General features: G+C 38.8%; 1 protein-coding gene across 3 annotated transcripts in view; it reads left to right on the top strand.

Moving 5' to 3' along the window:
• The window catches only part of COL4A6 (collagen type IV alpha 6 chain), a 141,324-nt gene that overhangs the window by 72,833 nt on the left and 50,226 nt on the right, over positions 1-18,265 (top strand). For all 3 annotated transcript variants that reach the window (XM_088062867.1, XM_088062868.1, XM_088062865.1), the window contains 2 exons: positions 14,481-14,615; positions 15,759-15,803. In XM_088062867.1, coding sequence (XP_087918993.1) covers positions 14,481-14,615; positions 15,759-15,803 — 180 coding nt within the window. The remainder of the gene's footprint in view (positions 1-14,480; positions 14,616-15,758; positions 15,804-18,265) is intronic.

Genomic DNA, 18,265 nt, shown 5'->3' with positions numbered 1-18,265 from the left:
TGAGCTCTTAGCACTAGAAAGATGTAGAGATAGAAAAAAATCTTTATATCAAAATAAATAATGTTGATTTGATACTGGTAATCACAAATTGAAGCAGTCCCAGATTTCTTCCCCTCTTGCTGCTGCATGTAGTATTGCAAAGACAAGGACAAAATATTTTTATTTTCTTTTATTTGTTCAGCAAAAACAGTTTCTGGATAGTTAAATTTCACTTCCCCAGAATAAAATAGCTATTATTCTGATTGACCAGTAAGTGCTTTGACACTGCAGTGTTACTTGTGTCAGTGGGAAAATGTTTCTGGAAAGCAAAGAGATGATGATACAGCTTTTGAGACTCAAGTAAAATCCTGGTGTTTAGGATGCAAGTCTTGTGCTTGTACACGTCCTCTGTGAGAGCTGGGAAAATGAAAGCCAGGCTCTGCAGCCTGCCTTTCCCATGACCACTTGTGGAACTGCAGTTCAGCATTCATGGGTCTGTTTCTTGGATTTACCACGTGGAACAGCAGTAAGATTAAGGAGGTGGCCACCAGAATCACATAATAAGCAACCAGCAACAATCTCAGATGCACATCCTTGTTGCTTAGTTTCACCCTGGAAGCAAGGACCATACATATAGGACTGTTTGTTGACTTTTGTGGGCTTCCCTCATATATACTCTTCAGCCTATCCTGTAAACTGATGGTGGGCAGTGTAGTTCTGCCTCCTTTGTACTTTCTAACATTATCTCCTTTCATTTTTCAGATTCTTTTTCATTTATTCTGCTTTTAAGCCTTGACTATTCAACCTTCCTCAGTGGCATGATTCCTCTCAGGCTTTGTTTGGCAGACACTTGCAAAGCTGGCATTTCCAGTCAGTGGCAGATATAAGACAATATTTCTGCTGATGCTGATTCAGCCAAGCAAAGATTGGCTGTGTTGGCAAGAGCAGTGGCAGTGAAGGAGTGATGCCCGTCTCTGACATCAAGGCTGTACTTCACTGCAGCCATCATTTGTCTGTAGGGATGTCACTGAGAAGATACCAGACTCTTTATGTGATTTAAAAGTCTGTAGAAGTGAAACTGTGTTCATTGAACCAGTTAACTGTTTTGCTGTTCTTGCTGGCTAAAAGGCTGTTGTAAATGCCTGTGGGGATTATCAAGAACTTAGCCTAGTGTGAGAAGGGTGGTATGTATGTGTGGGCTGACGACAGCTGGTTGTATGCTTTGCAGCATGGTATGAGGCTTTTAAAAATATCCTATGGAAAAAAATTGCTGCAGCTAGCTGTGGTTTAACTGAAGTTGGAGTGAGTGCAGGAACAGGGGAAATACAAAATACAAAGCTGGTTTGCAGCAGTGATCAATTGAGGATTCTTTTTTTCTCTATTCTTTTAAAGTATGCTTTGCTTATTTTTCTAAAATGGCAGTCAAATGGTTGTTCCCTGTCTGATGGCTCTAGGGAAAGGGCTTAGAGTAGTTTGTGTAGCTCAACAGTGGCTGTTCTGGCTGCAAAAGGAGCACTGGCAGCAACTTCCAAAGAGTCCTGCTGAGTCTGTGCAGACAGATCCGCTTCCAGTGCTTGTCATCCCAGGGTTTCGAGGGGGTTGCAATTTTTTATGAATTGTGAGGAGGCTATTTGCAGATCTGAGACAGTTTTGGTTTCTCTAAAATGACATGTCATCATGTTGCCATGTAGCAGCACTACTCTTTGATGTAACAGGATGATGTTGAACTAAAACATCATTTTATTGTGATATACTGGTCCCCATTTGTTATTTTTTAGCAGAGTTTTCTGTCTAAAATCCATAGAAGTGGCTATGCTGTCAACTTTGTATCTTTCAGACCTTAGATAATGCCTGTCATTCACTGTACTCCAAGTATGTGCAAAAAACATGAGAAATAGTATATCATCTTTCAGAGCACTATGGCTACATCAACATAACTAATAAAACCTGGGTGCTGTCAGTATTTGCTATTAGAAGAATATGTATACAAAGAGGAGAAAAGCAAAAAAAAATTAATTTAACACTACCGTCTCTTTAAAAAATAAAAAGAGAAATATTTTGTTTTTGTAAAATGTGGTGTCTCTACACAGACTTCTCCTGATTTCTATCATTATACTGTCCTGGTAACTACTGAACAGACTTAGCTAAAGCTTGGAGTTACCAGCCTGCTGTCATCTATGTTGCCAGGCCTCTGTAAATTACACTGGGGTAAAGACTACTTTACTCTCCTCAATCTTATCTAGACATCAAGATTAAGGCTTACTAAAGGCTTCTATTTTTTCAAGTGAAAAGCAATGGATAAAAGGCATACAATATCCTTAAGGTGTTTAAATTTTTGCTGTTACTTCAGGCCTTTTTCCTTGGTTTTATTTTTAATTCTTTTAGATATGTAACTTTAAAGCATTCTGAAAACAATCAGAAACAATTGCAGCTTTAACAGCTAAATTAAAACAACTAATGAGCTACCCTACCTCTTCCTTTGTCTTGTTGGCATGTTTGCTTAACTGCAGGATACATTCCTAACCCTTACTCTTTTCAGTTCTTCGGGATACAGTGAAGGCCATTTTCTGGCTTGCCATCCATCAGAACAGGGATCACCTTTTCACCTTTTATTTTAAGGAGGAAGAAGCTGCTGAGCTGATTTGGAAATAGTAGACTGGTTTTTGTCTGTGTAAAGCTGCTGAGACCTGTGTGCAAGACAGCCCCAGTCAGGTTGTCCTGTCATCATATACAGATTGCTGATTATCACTCACCAGTGTTTGTGATCTTCTGCAGTGCTGCTTCGTTCTGTCTCTCATCAAGGCCCAGTGAGCACAGACCGTGACAGGTAAAATCTTCTTCCAGATCTCAGATGCTCTCATACAAAGAACCATGCTTAATCCCTGGCCTAGTGTGTAATTTAGTAATCTGCATGGTCATGAATTCCAGGGATATATGGGCAGGAAGCGCAGAGCAGTGTGGGTAGCAGAGCAGGCCTACAGAGTCATTTAATTCTTTGTTGTATTGTGTAGTGAGGGATTTTGGGGACAATGAGACCTGTCTGTCAAAGATTAAGCAGACTGGAAGTGTGGTTTATACCAACAAATGCATGAAGCTTTTTGGAGTGTTAATACAGCCACGTAGTAAATGTCCAAGGACTTAAACATACAATTCATGTGATGACAAGCAAGATTGGGATTGATCATTCATTCTATATACCTTAGCTAGTGGGAGTTCAAATAGGTGAAAAAGATTTCCATCCTTACCTCGATCAATATGCAACACTTACATAGTACAAGTGAAAAATCCTCTTTTTTTTCTCTCTGAGACTGGTTTGAATTTATTTTTACTAATTACAGTTTATTCTCTGACACTGCCCAGTAAACCAGCTGCTGAATGACTGGCGATTCATGTTATCAGGAACTGCAGTAAAATTTTGCCTGGAACCGCTCTGCTTAAGCCTCTAGAGATAAATGCAATCTCACCAAATGTTATGTTAGTAGATCTTTAGACCTGTGCTACTCTCCACTCGTGCTTTGGCCTGTATATTTCCAAGCAATATATAGATGAGTATTCGCAGACTCGTTTTTTTTCTTTGAAGTTAATTGTTTACACATTTGCAAAGCTCCCCTTGGCTCTGCCGTGTAACTGGTCTCTGGGAAAGAGGTTTTGTTCTAAATCTGCTATCTTGAATAAGTATGAGATGGTTCCCCTCTGAGTTTTAAATCTTGACCAATATTATCTGTTCCAACAGATACTTTTGGTTTTAGCAGAACCCTGTGCAAGGAAAGCTGCTCAGACCTTTCTGAAGTGCCAGGAACATGCTGGGAAGTCTATAGCAGGCAGAACATAGGGGAAAAGCATTCCTTATGCTTGCAGGGAATCTATTGTTTGCTGCTGACCCTGTACGGACCAGATCTGTGCATGGCCTACTTTCCCTGCCTGCCTTTCTAACTAGAAGCATCCTTTGGGGCTGAATGACCTTAGTGGATAATGAGAAGTTTTGCTGTGTTTCTCCCTTGTAAATGAAATGTTTAGCATGTGGAACATTGTCTGGTGACTAAAATGGATACTTTTTTAAAATGTGTAAAGGGGATTTTTTGTTGTTGTTGTTGTTGTTGTTGTTTGTTTTGTATTTTTTCTTTTCCAAAGAAAGAGGCTACTTTCTTCACTAGATGATTAATGTTATACATGATATGATAATAAGTCTTAGAGACAGTCATGATGCATATATCACATGCCAGGCTCAGACTTGATTTCAGAATTACATTATACTCAGCACTAATTTGGTTGTAATAGCACAAACACTGAATATCAGATAGGGGAAGGGACACAGTAGTGCATCAGTTAGAACAAAGAGGAAAAGACAAGATTATTTTTCTGGAACATAACTTATGGTAATTTATAGATACACATTTTCTATGTAACAGTGAAACACCATAGAATAATTAGATTAGAAAAATAATAGGACAATCCAGTATGATAAAAGTGAGCCAAAAAAGCAGTCATAAGGTTGTTGTTCAGAATAGGTTAGGCTGTGACTTGGATGGCTAGCTAAGCTAGAGGAAAGGTTCAGGTTTTAGACTCAGTTATCTCAGCATTTAGACACTTTTTCTCTCAGGAATTTGAGAGAAATTGAGAGAAACTCCTAGAAGCATAGAAGCATAAATGGATATAGATATTTAAGTATGCTTTTAGAATAGCAGTGTTATGCTTGGGATCCAAATCTTGGGATTCAAATCTCTATTCTTCATACACTAATGATCCACTTTACATTCTGCAGAAACAGAGAACACAATATTAATTGAAAAGTTTAATTTAATTATGATATTATTACGAACTGAAAAACCACAGCTATATTTTATTCCAAATATGAAAAGAAATCTGTGTTATTTTAGTTAATATTAAGTAGTCTCCTCAAAAAATTCACCTCAATTTTTAATTTATTGCAAAATTCAATAAGAAAAGTGTCATTGATATGAGCAGCCACATTACTGACTAGAATATCTGCAGAAAGGCCAAGAGTAGAAAGCAAAGATTGAGCACCTTTTATGAAGATTCAAAGACATGATATTAAATATAAAGATTATTCTCTTAGCAGTTAATTTTGCAGCATTTAACCCAAGGTAAGTTGTTCTGTTCTAGCTGGAATACCATGAGATGGTTGACAGCAACACAGGAAACTTCTGTAAGAAGTGTGAAAAAAAAAAGAAGTAACAGCTTCAGTAGAGCTACCGCTGCTAATTAATGAATTAATATGATATTTTGATATCTCCATTAAAATGATCCTCAGTTATGATCCTATGAGAGAATGTTTTGCTCTAGAGTAATCACCATGAAAAAAAATTGTCACTGTCCTTTGAGATGCGTTGTATCATCACTCTTTGCTCTGATTACACCTTTAAATAAACAGATACTTTATTGAGTGAAATTTCATTGCATGACCAAACCCCTAGAGTCCCTTAATATAATTTAAAAATGGGTCTGATTTGACATTGCAGCAATGTGGGGATGGATAAGCCTAGTCCAGAATGCATACCCCAGATCTGGGTTTAAAATTTTCTAGAGAGGGAACATTCCTATAAGTAACCCAGAAAAAACTAGGGCAGGATCTTGCCTATCCCTTGCCTGCCTGGCAGATAACCCAGCTGGTGAGCCCAAAATAATTGTCCTAAAGAATGATACCCTTTAACTTCTTCCTGGTTCCTGATGATTCATGGGTGGTTTCTTTCTAGAAGTGCATGAAACAATAAATCTTTTCTTGAAGTCTTTAACTGAAATTTTTGTTACTGTTCTTGTACATCTCTCTATTTTCCTCAGTGTGGCTGTTCCTGTAAAAATTCTCTTAAACTGCTTGTCTTAGATGCATTTTGTGGAAATGGGTTCCCCAATATAATGCCAAGATTTAAATGGACTGGAAACTTAGTTTAGTTGCTGACAGAAGCTGAAGCTGGGAAGAGCTTATCTGTAGCTTTGAAGCTGTAAAAAAGAGCTCCAGTTCAGGAAGTTTGTCTAAAAGATTCATTAAATACTTTATGTCCCTCCCTCCCCATAGGTGTGCAACCTCCTGCTCTTACAGAGTTAAACTATCACTTTATACACACCCAGACAAGATTCCTATGGGCAGTACCCATGTGGGATGCATGATAGTCAGAAGCTCTGCCCCTCAATTCAACAGGGAAGCCCAAACCATCCTGTCTGCTGCTAAGAAATAGCTGTACTGGGAAAATGCTTGTTCAGGCAGCCGCTTCCTTCTAGATATACCCTCTGCCCACATCCCTATTTGGTCTCTGAGGAGACACGAACTTTTCATAACCTTTGCTTGCAGAGGGGAATTAGATGATTTTTAAAAATGGGTTTGTTGTAAAGGAAAGAACTGGAGAGAAGCCCAAAGCAAATTAACAGATCTGGACACAGCGGATCCTGCGGAGGTTTGGAGTCTGTTCACCTTCAGCATGTGGCTGAACCCTCCCTGCCTTTCTAGATACAATGTCCTTTTAATAGTCTTAACAGGCCTGACACTGGCAGAATTTAATTTGTTCAGTACAGTACTTAATACAGCTAATTTTCTACTGACAACATTTTTTTTGCAACAATGAAGCTTCTGTCACTTGAGTCCATGAGGAAGGCAACTTGGAAATGCCAGCCAAAGCAGGAGGGAACAAGGTCATTGTCACTGTTCACTTAAACAGTTCTTTAGAAACTCATTGAGCTTTTTTTTTGTTTGTTTGTTCTCTGGGGTGATAGGGATAACTGGAAGGGAAAATATTACAGCACTGCTTGTTCTTTCTTCATGAGCCCATAGCAAAATGTTGTGTGTTGTAGGAGGTATCTTAAGGAGAGTCAGAAGCTGTGGTTTTGTGGGCGGCAGTCCTGATGTGGCTGTCCATGAAGTTGCTACAATTCAACATCTGTTTTTCTCAGGAGACTTGTCTAATATCTATGATTAGTGTCATATCTTCCTCAGTAATGAGTTAAGTAAAATCCCTTTAAATTGTTTGTGAACAATAACTTGCTTGATTTTACCAAATGTGTGGAAGAGATGATACATATACACATATATGTACTTAGGGCAATGAGAGCCAGGGAAGAGAGGGGCTGTGACCCTCACTTTTCATTTTACCCATCTCCTGTTTTGGGAACTGACTGCCAAGGAGTTAGCATTCAGTCATTTCCACTGCCATGCTCTCACCAGAGATGACTTGTGTGCATCCTGGGGAGGAAAATACTTTGCATATGCTACCTTGTCTACTTTCCTGTACACCTATCAGAAGAATGGAAAAAAGTTCTAGGGAAACCCTGTGTTTTCTTCTGAAATAACTAATTCTTTTGTATTAAAATTCAGGTCAGGACTTATTCTGCTGTCAAGAGATGTATACAATACTCAAATTCTCTTCCTTCAGTTAAAGGCAGGAAAATGTTATGACAGTTGCTGTCCTATACGAACAGGTTGGGAACTGTAAAGGCTTTCTAAAACATTTTTTAGAAACTAGGCACTGAAGGCTTGAGGGAGAGAATATGTACTGAGGATGCAAAAGACCATAAAATCTCATAAACCATTCAAACCTTTGGCTGTACTATGCTCTTTTATTAAATTTTTATTTAAAAAAAAAAAAAAAAGCTTAGTTCATAAGTAAACTGAAGTCAGACCTCACTTTCTTCAACATTTTTGTTAAGATTTCATAATCAAGTATTTCAATATAAGCCCTATTTTTTTGAATGTTGATGAGTGTTGTGCCAGTGTCATGAGGTGCAGCAGCAGTTCCTGCCTATGTTACCTCCTCCTTCATGTCTCATTTCCTCAGCTGTCTCTAATTCAGGCTTAAACCTGTGCATGATTTCAGAGGAATGTCTGTTGTCAGTCTCATATGCTGTCTACATGAATTGTCTTCATTTGTGTATGAAGCTTTTATTGCTCTGCCAATTGAAAACACAAAAAGGCCCTAAAGATACCAGTCAAGGTAGCAAAAAAAAAAACCTTTTGGTGTGGAAAATAGCAAAAATTTAATCTCAGATGACCACATATCACCTGAGGTTTATGGCCAGTTGGCTTAAACAGTGGGTAATCTAGGGATTCAGGGGTGATCACCTCTTCTCTGGTGATATACTCTGTGGTGCAATTCATCAGGATCTAGTCTCTGCACATCTTTATTCTGCTCAAAAAAAGGCATAATTTGGACTGATGATCATGAAAAAGACAAGTAAATGTAATTCAAATATATAATGTAGCTATATCATTTTCATACATTGGTTATTTGTTTAATTGAAATACAATGTAAGTCATCGCTCTACTTTGTGAATCTTGTTGCTTGTTCTTTATTTTAAAAAATCCCCATAACTCAAATATTTTTGTTCCTGTAGTGCCCGTCATTGTGGGGTGTTACCCATAGCTCCCCTCCTCTCTGTAGCTCAGCACAGGAAGGCTGTCGCCTCAGTGGTGTATCTGTCACACAGATGTTGCAGCCTACAAGGGACTTCGACAGGCTTTCATGTTATCTGTGCTCTCTGTGGCCCGGAACCTTTCCACAGGAGCTTATTTCTTATCTGACTTGGACATTCCACAGCATCAAAGCAAAAAGGCAATCAAAGTTAAAGTCATGCTTTTTGACTTTTGTACATTTTTCATAGTTGCTTCAGAAAGCTGGGAAGTATAAAATGGAATAATTACTCTCAGTTAACATTGGGTCAGTCTTGGCATTGTTGTGGGGAAAAAGATGTCAGTATGTGGTCTCTTTGTGTGTTTTAAATAGAAATAGCAAATACGTGGAATTGATTGGATCAGAATGTTTCATGAAAGCTTTTAACTGGAAATCAATTATAAGAAACAAACTTTTCATAGATTTAAATATCCAATTTAAAAATAAAGATATTATTTAAAATTGTCTAGGGTTCATATATAGTTCTATAATTATAATGTGGTAAAACCAGCCATTGCAACTTTTTTTCTGATGGGATTCATGAAATGATTTGTAGAATCAAATTTTAATAATTTTTAGGCAATTAAAAAATAGAGTGTAAAACCATATATATGTACACATACATACATATACATGCACACACTATCAATCAGCTAGATTTTCTACTTGCAGTCATGTCTAGTTAAGCCTAGTGGAAATAATCGAAGTATTTTTTGAAAATTGAGTTTATTACATGAACTAAAATTTAAAATTGTTGAGACCCAGCCTGCAGCTGCTCATTACTACACTAAAATATTGGTCCTGAGATGACCAGGGCAACCTTGACAGTCGGCAGTGTGAGCATGCCAAAGGCTACTTTGCATAAAAAGAAAACTTCTGAAAGGCATTGTGATACTAAAGAATTTTACATAGTACATGAAAAAATAGTCAATTTTATTATAATTAAATGAAATAAAAATTATCACCCTAATGTTCTTCCTTAAACAGAGAACAAAACAGAAAAAATCCCAAGCAATGGCATTTTTGGGAAGATGCTGAAGGAAACAGGATTGTTGCACTGGATTTTTTTCTGGTCCATTATTTCTGTGTGCACATACAGTTTTTTGTATTTTTCTCATGCTGTGTAGGTAAACAGCTGTGTAGAGGAACAGTGAATAATATGACACAAATAAAGGAGCCATTTTTAACTTAGGTCTTCCCCTAAGTTTTTAGAAGAAGAACTGAAGAATAATTTTCTTTAAAAGTACAAAGTGTTTTTCAGTAGAGAGAATAATTACTTACTCTGGAATGTGAGCAGGGCACTGGATACCTGACCTGTAATTTAGGAAAAACATTGATGTAGTTTTCATCAGTAATTATTATTATTATTACAGTAGAACTGTGGGGCCACAGTTGAGAGCAAGACTCTGTTGTGCTACTCGCTGTGTATCTAGCAAGACAGAACCACTGCTGTGGGAATCTTGCTGTGAAGGCAGGGTGACTGAAGAGGAGAAGGTAAGGAAATACAGGTAGAAAGTTGAAGGTTAGCCCAAGGCTGTGCTGCTCACAGTGGACACAGTTGCCTTGCACCAGTAAGTCACTGAGAGATCCCTCATCTGAGTTTGGTGAGATTCCTGGGTCAACTTTTGTAACCTGGTGTCTCTCATCACAGAGAATGTCCCTGGTTTAAATGGTAAATGCAATTTGTTTGTGTGTAAGAGCATTTTGAGGGACCAGTCCCTTTTACAGGCTGTCCTGTCCAACAGGAATCGGGTACATAGATCTTCCTTAAAAATTTCAGGATTAGAGTATGCAGTATATGAGAACATACATTTTTAGGGCCATAATATAATGAGTTAATGGTTGTCTGTTTGGTTCACTTTTATGTAATCAAACAAGCATAAGATGCTTCAACCTACAAAGCATTTGCTCATGATGTAAATATTTCACTAACAATCTTTTGTGTCAACAGAACATGTTTTATGGGGAAAATAATGGGTGAAGGAATAGAGAATGTGAATAAGACCCTTTAAAAAAAATTGGTCACTGAATTCTCATAGAGAAGAAACCATATGTTAGTTTCAGAAGGCATGAGCGTATTTAAATTCAGTTGCTCTTTTCATACACAGGAGCTTAATTTTGCTTAGAAAACGAATAGTGCTTTGCTGCTTGAAATATGACAGTCTACAAATTTGCTAACAGAAACAGGAAGCAATTCTGCTTCCTAGTAGTATTTTCACCAGAGCTGCTAGGTTTCTCTTAGTGGGTTCCAGTGTTCTTTATGGTGATGAATCACAGAGTTGGCATTTGACAGTGACTTAGTTGAATTGTTCCCAAAGTAAGTATGTACTTGTTTTTTTGCCCCAGAAATAAGGGGCATATCTAGTGGTTCCATACCACTTCCATGTGTGTTCCTTTACACAGTGACTAATCAAACAGATTTGCACTTTATTCTCCAAGCTCACAGAGGCAATGGGAAATAAAAGAATGTTTGGAATTTGCAATACTATGTGTAGCAGCTCTGCTTCAGTGGGCAAAACTTTATGTGGGGTATTAGAGCTGGAAAAAGGGGTAGGGACAATGGAGAGACTGTGATGTGTTGGATTGTGCAGCAGCAGAGGCCCCATCATTACCCATTATACAAGCCTTTCCTCCTGACACCCTGGGACGCAGATGAATTTAAAAGGGTATAGGGAAGAAGGTACATGTTGCAGAACCTTTTCTATCTTGAAAGCCACTGCCATCAAATTACACTTTGGGGCTTTTTGGTTTTACCTCCTGCAGTGTGGTGACTCAGAAACAATGGGAGGTTCCTGTTCCAGGCATTTTTTTGCTCTTGCTTACCACACATTGAGAATGGAAAGCTGAATGTTTGAGCTAGCTGTGTATTTGTAACAGTTTGCAATGGATATGTGCATAACAGAGATACATATGATTCATGTTGAACTTGTGATACAGACTTGGTCAGAATCTAAAATTATCTGTGAAAATGCCCATGTATATAAAAAACTAATGTTATTTTTATCTGCATCATTACATACAGGAATCTCATTTAGTGCTGCTGCATTGTAAAAGCCTGGTGCACAAATTTGTTTGGGAATGAAGGTCAGGTTTCAAATATATGAAATTCTAGTGGGCATTTGAGAGAACATTCACAAGCCACAGTAATTTGCTTTGTTATTGATTGGTGTTATTAGCATTCCATAATTTTCCTGTTTTTAAGAATGATTGTCGTACATCTGGGAAACCAAAATTATACTGTTTACATTAATTGCTATTGGCTTTTCTGCAGGCAACTGTGTAAAGTATGTTGAACATTAAAAATTAAAAATAGGGAGCTCTATTGTTGTAGTTTTTGTTTGATGTAATCCACATTTTATATTTCAGCTTGTCCTCACTGCTAAGAGATGTTTTATTCTTTATATCCTTTGGATAAGTAAGAGCAATTGTGGTGCTAAAGCACAATAAAGACTAGGTAAGCACAATGAGGTCAGACAGAAGTTCCACCTGGCACTGAGCTCTACCTTATGGTAAAATCTGAGTCTTCATTGTGCTGTTATTCTCAAATTGCTCCTGCATGCCACTGTGCCTGCTCTTTACAATGCTCTAATCTTGGAACAGTTTATGGGAGTGCTGCTTAGTGACAAAAAATACTGCTTTTTTAGCAGTGAAGGCAAGTCCTTTGTTTCAGCATAGAAAACATGATTTCCGTCCACACAAACTTCAAAAGAAACAGTGGGAATTCTTGAGAGCCTGATTATCATGACATAATCACATTATCAGAGAGATTAGAAGCACTTTACTGTGTCCTTATGCTTTAGTGACACCCCAAGGCAGTGGACAAAATTTTCACGTGCTGTTAAAATCTTCCTTGTTGGGCACTAATGCAGGAGAGAGCTATGTAGCTGTGGGCCCTGTAATCATAGAGAATATATTTAATTCTTCTGTCAGAGAACTGCTCATCCAACCACAAGCAGAAGATGTAGTTGCTGGTCTTTACTCTCAAGTCTAGATATATTTCTCAGAGCCACCTGCAGCAGATCAAAACAAAAGCCTCCTAAAATGCTAATTCCCATCAGTTCCAGTCACTGTGAAAAACTGTCATTAACCAGGCAATCAAGCTAATGGTATACAAAAGTATTAGCAATTCAAACAAATGAGGAATTCACAGTGTGATTTCTCTACAAACTTGGTGGGCTCTTGGATACCATTTATTTTGTGAGAGGTAAGTAAGACTGTAAGCCTAAAGTGCCCATTTTTAGGTTATGCCTTAGCACTGCTGTGTTGCCTTGAGGTAAACAGTCCACAATCCATGCTTTGTAAGTGAATAATTGCCTGAAAGTCTCTGAATTGCTTGTGATTATGGGAAATTCAGTCTCAGCTTTAACTTTTTTAAGTGAGAGCAAAGCATGTGATTTTTAACATGTTTCTTGTGTATGGTTGCCAAGGACTACTGGAGATTTGGGGATTAATGTTCTGATTATATAGTTTCCAATATAAAGGATTCCATTGATAATTAGCCCAGGGTGAAGAAAGCTAAAAATAATCAACATATTCAAAATAATCAACAATAATCGTAAAAGTCTTTTCAGATGTGAGTCTGTGCCTCTGGAAGTGAACACTATGGGCAATGTCTAGACAGAAAAGGTATGAAATATCAAACATGCACTTGACCTCAGTTAAAAGGCCAGGATGAAACAATCACAACAGAAAGAATGGTATGGGAATATTGCAGTAAAAACTGTTCCAACAGTGAAGACACATGGAACATGGGAAAAAATATTTTAGCCTAAACAGGTACTAAAAATTATCCTGGAAAAAGAATTTTTAACATCAGGTACAGTTTGTTTCACTTTGCTTGATTTTGAACATATAACAATGCATTTTTAAATTAACAGTAAAAGTCTTTTACCTGCCAAGCCACAGAGTTAGGGCTTTGTATGTCTCCAGCTGAGATTACTAAAACACTTGCAGCAGGGAGCTGCATTCCTTCCACTCTTTTACTGAGTTAGGGAAGTAGAAGGGAAACACACTTCCATGAACATGAGAATTAAAAGGAAAGGGAATTATGTGGTGGGATTATTAGGGTATGGGAGTTTTTTAACTTCCTCCTCCATTCCATTTTACTGTATATCTTGATTCTTTGTGTAATCCACGGATTGTCTTGCCAGTAGAAAATATAGCCATAAACTGCATTTTCTGCTAGTACTTTGGGACCTCAGACTGGTCTCTATCATGTTCTTAATGTTAACGTTAACGCAGAGCGGTGTCGGGCACTCGAGGGGCATCTCCCGGGCCAAGGACAGCCGGGAGCGCCCGCAGCGGATCCCCTCGGGGGTCGCGCCCTCTGCCGGCAGCGCCCGGCACTGCACCCGCGGGAGTCCGCGGAGCGCGCTGCTTCTTCCGGCGCTTGAGAGCTTCCAGGTAAAGGGGTTTTCTTACTGTAACCCCGGACACTGAGGTGCTGGGGCGTGTCAAGGGAAGGACAGCAAAGCATCTGAAGGGTCTGGAGCACAAGACTGATGAGAAGCGGCTGATGGAGCTGGGCTTGTTTAGCCTGGAGAGAAGGTAGCTCCGTAGGGACCTTATCGCTTTCTGAAAGGAGGTTGTGGTGAGGTGGGGATCAGCCTCTTCTGGGCAACCAGCGTTTGCACAAGGGGAAATGGCCTCAAGTTGTGCTGGGGGAGACTCTGGTTTGATATCAGGAAAAAAAATCTTCACTGCAAGAGTGGTTAAGAACTGGAACATAGTGGAGTTACCATACCTGGAATTGTTCAAAAAATGAATGGATGTGGCACTTGTCAATATGGTTTAGTGTGCATGATAGTCTTCAGTAGAAGGCTGGACTTGATCTTGGAGGAATTTTCCAACCTTAATGATTCAGCATATCATCACCAGTCAGTTGAGGGAGGTGGTTGTCCTTCTCTACTCTGTGCTGGTGTGGCCCCATCTCAAGTCCATCATGCAATTTTGGGCAATCTTTTTTCTGAGAATGAACAGGTAAAACTTTAGGATGTCCTAACTACCCAGAGATGCATCAAATTGCATTAAAAATTGAGTTGGAAAGAGTAATTACAAAGGAGTTTGTGGACACGATGCATTGACTTGTTTTTTAATGTCTATTAGGGTCGACCAGGACTGATTGGGCTTCAAGGGCCAATAGGACCACCGGGATTTACTGGCCCAGAAGGTTTGCCTGGAGCAAAAGGTGAGAGAGGAGCAGTGGGCCCTCCTGGACCAGCTGGACTGAAAGGTGACAAGGTAGGCTCAACAGTGACTTTTCTGTCCTTGCAATAGTTCTATGGCCTTGTATATATTTTTGAGTGAATAAAGATAATCTTGGGCTATATGTCCAGGGATAAAAATACAATTTCAACCGTATCTTTAGAGAGCTGTCTGCATTTATTTTTGAATGAGAATACAGATGCTCAAGCTCCTGAACAGTGTAGCCATCCTGGTAGGTGAACTACAGCCAAATGAGTATTGCTATTGCAATATTGCACTTCATATGCCCAGCAGTAAATGGCTATTATTCACACTCTGTTCAGGGAGACATGGGGCTAGTTCTTGTGTAGAAGATCCTGAGTTGGTGTCTAGAAAAACAAAAAGAATGGTACTAAACAAAATCTGCAGTTCAGTTTTACAGGTGCAAAGTTATTTCTAACAAAAAGAATACAATAAACTATGTCATAATAAATGGAGTAGCCCATAAGGTCAATGTCAATGAATGCAATGTGCAAGATTGGAAATATTTCCTTTGCGCTGAAAAAAATCCATTTACTCCAGAACAGCTTCTATCCCCTGAAACAATACATATGCAATACCAACATGCCATAAGATTCTCTCTCTCTTCATCCCTTGTGGGAGAATTATATTATAGTTTTCCAAAGCAAGAACAATTTAGGCTGGGTATTCTGCTTACACAGTCTGTTTTGCTACTATTCAGAGCAGAGCAACAAGGTGTGGCAATTTCTTGCAGCTTTGGCAGTCTGAAGTTAATGCAGCTGTCTCCATATCTCTGGGTATCCTATCCAAGTATAGACAGAAAAATATGTAAGTTTTGTTGAAACTCTTGGAAAGACATGGGTTAAATTTATAGCAGATTGTTTATTTTCCTGGCATCTTGTTTTCCCCAGATATGCAGCAGGAGATTATATTTTTGCCTTAAATTGCCTGATTAAAACATTCCTGAAACACTCATTTGGCATCCAGTCAAGCTCAGATGCTCAGTTCCTGTCTTCACTGACCCCTGTGGTCAGAGAGAATCTGCATGAGATAGTTTGCTCCTTTTGGTTTTGAAAGCAGAAGTCCAAGACTGAAAGTGTTGGAGTGAAAAATATCTCACAGGTAGCTGAAATATACAGACTGATGAAGAGAAATATAATGTGTACTCTTTTTCTTCAGGGTCCAATGGGAGTTCCAGGATTTCAGGGCATCAATGGGATCCCAGTAAGTTTGCATATGTAAATATAAATCACCAGAATAGTAACCACAACTAAAAGCACCTGAACATGATTAGATTGTCCTAGCACATGCATAGTCTACCTTGCAATTGCTTGCTTCTATCTGGAGGAAAATGGCTGTTTGTTAATCTACCTGGTAATTCGATGCTGTTTTGTAAGACAATAGGAAGTTGATACATATAGGATAATAGGAAGTTGAGACATACCAGAAAGTGAGCCTGAGTTACATGGGGATTGTTTGCACGATTAGCTTTTTTTTTCAGCACCATGTTCCCTCAGCACTGCCTAAAAAACACTGTATTGTAAAATCATAGACTTGCAGAATTTAAAGGGACCTCAGGGAGTCAAACAGGCATGATCAGCTGTGATTCAGGCCATTTTTAGCATGTGTTTCCTAACAAATTCTTAAAACCTTGTGATGATGGAGACTAATTTCTCTATTAGAAAAGCTTTTCTAATGACTAACTTCAGTCTTTCTTTCTGCATGTTAAAAAGTTTTTTTTTAAAGTTTTTTTTAGTCTTAGTTCTCATGTTACTGATCAGGGACACAGAGAGAAGATTGTTCCACTTTTACTTTGCAGTAGCCTTCTTGCATGTGATAGCTGTTTCCAGGTCTCCCTCAATCTTCTGTTATGACATGAATGAAAACAGCGATGAGAGCTGAGGCCCTCCAGATAACTCTTGATTCTCTTCTAGGTTTAGATCAGGTGACAGGCAGGTAGACACTTTCACTGACCATGAGAAACTTTTTGTTTCTTTCATTCTTTAGAATTTTACATTCTAGAGACAGTTTAAAAAAATTATGTGCCTAGAGTGTTTTGGTCAGCTTTCTTTTGCTTTGTTTTCACCAGTGATTTTTGCAAAAGTATCTTGCTGTATCTCAGGGGAACTTTAACTGGATCAGCTTTAAAATTGCCCCAAAAACTTCCTTGCTCTTTCTACACTATTTGGTTTATCCTGCTTTCTCCTTCTGATATTAGAATATTTTTATTTTCTTGATGACATTTTTCCATCCTGTGTGTCATCGTGCCTTCAGACTATGCTTATACTCTTTCTCATCTTCCCTGGTTTCTCAGATGACCAGGACCTCCAACAATTGAGCTGTGTTTTCTTACTTGCTATCAGAAACTGAATTGTAGTGATAGATTGGCTGAAAACGCACAGTTTGCCTTGTAAATGAACTTGTTTGATTCCAGTTCCTTCCTGGCCCTTGTCTTTGGTTCCCCTCTGCTCACCCTTGTCTGTTTTTTCTCCTGCTCTACTCCCTTGCTGCTATTTTTTTTTTTTTCTTTTACCATCAGCCAGCTGTCTAGGTCTGAAGAGAACAAGCTGTTCCTATAGTACTTAATTTAATTGAGCACACTGTGAGAACATGCTGTTCTCAGGGTATTTTTTCAGATGAGGCTCTGGAGAAAGGAGATTCCCAGCAATGAGGGGATGTAGAGATAGAGCAACAGCCATTGCCAGGTAGTTGGCAACATCAGGCATTCCAAGGAGAGAGTAGGGGAGGCAGATGAGAGGATTTGAAGCCTCCAGCATATGCAGATCTACTCTGCTTTGCAACATTTTGCAGATGGGTGAATGGGAAAGAGGTGAATTTTGCTGGTCATGAATAGCAAAGTGCTCAGCACTGTGTGTCCTCTGTGCCACAACTGCAGGGCAGAAAAAGTGGAAAGAAAAACTTGTTCGTACTGTTTACATTATAACCACTGAGATAAATGCTTCCATTATAGGGTGAAAATAGCAACTGGCATTGCTTGAGTAAATATTTTTGGTTTTGCCATTACTTTTCAGGGTAAGGGAGCAACTTAGATTCTTTGTGAAGTGTATACAAATATAGGCACTTTGTATGGATGTGTGAAATGCAGAACAAAGGAGAGAGCACATTTGTGTGAAAAAGATGGGAGAAGTAAAAATATATTGCTATCTCTGCACATCCAAATATGAAGAGATTCTTTGTAGTATGCAGGCATGTTAGTATGGGCAGGTGTAGTTTAGTTGTGGCCATGGGCAAGGCTGTTATTCAGAGGGGTATCCCACTGTTGACCTTAAGAGAAGTGGTATTCCACAGAGTTTGCTTGGTGGGGTGCTAGTGGCAAGTAAATCATGTTGTTGCAGCTGGCCTGACTAATCCCTTTAATTTAGTAAATACAGCATCTACATGTGTTTATTGCCAGACTTTCATGTCATGCTATAGGAGAAGCCCTCAAATCCTTAGCCCTACTTGGGAAGATTATTTTTTCCTATAGGACAAGATTCAAGGACACCTCTGGCAAAGACTGGAACTGAAGCTGGGAGATATATATAGCTTTTCATGAACTGTCCAAGAAGTTCTAGAAGGAAATATTTTTATAAGTGAGACCTTGTCTGTGCAATGAAAGCCAGAGCTATATGAAGGGGCAGTTTTATGACCTTCCTAGAGTAAATGCAAGCACTTGGTGATGGTTG

This window comes from Pseudopodoces humilis, chromosome 15, assembly GCF_049639895.1.
Source record: "Pseudopodoces humilis isolate 2021_Gansu_Grassland_sample_001 chromosome 15, ASM4963989v1, whole genome shotgun sequence".
In the NCBI taxonomy this organism is placed as follows: domain Eukaryota; kingdom Metazoa; phylum Chordata; class Aves; order Passeriformes; family Paridae; genus Pseudopodoces; species Pseudopodoces humilis.
This window is presented reverse-complemented; position numbering and strand designations above follow the sequence as displayed.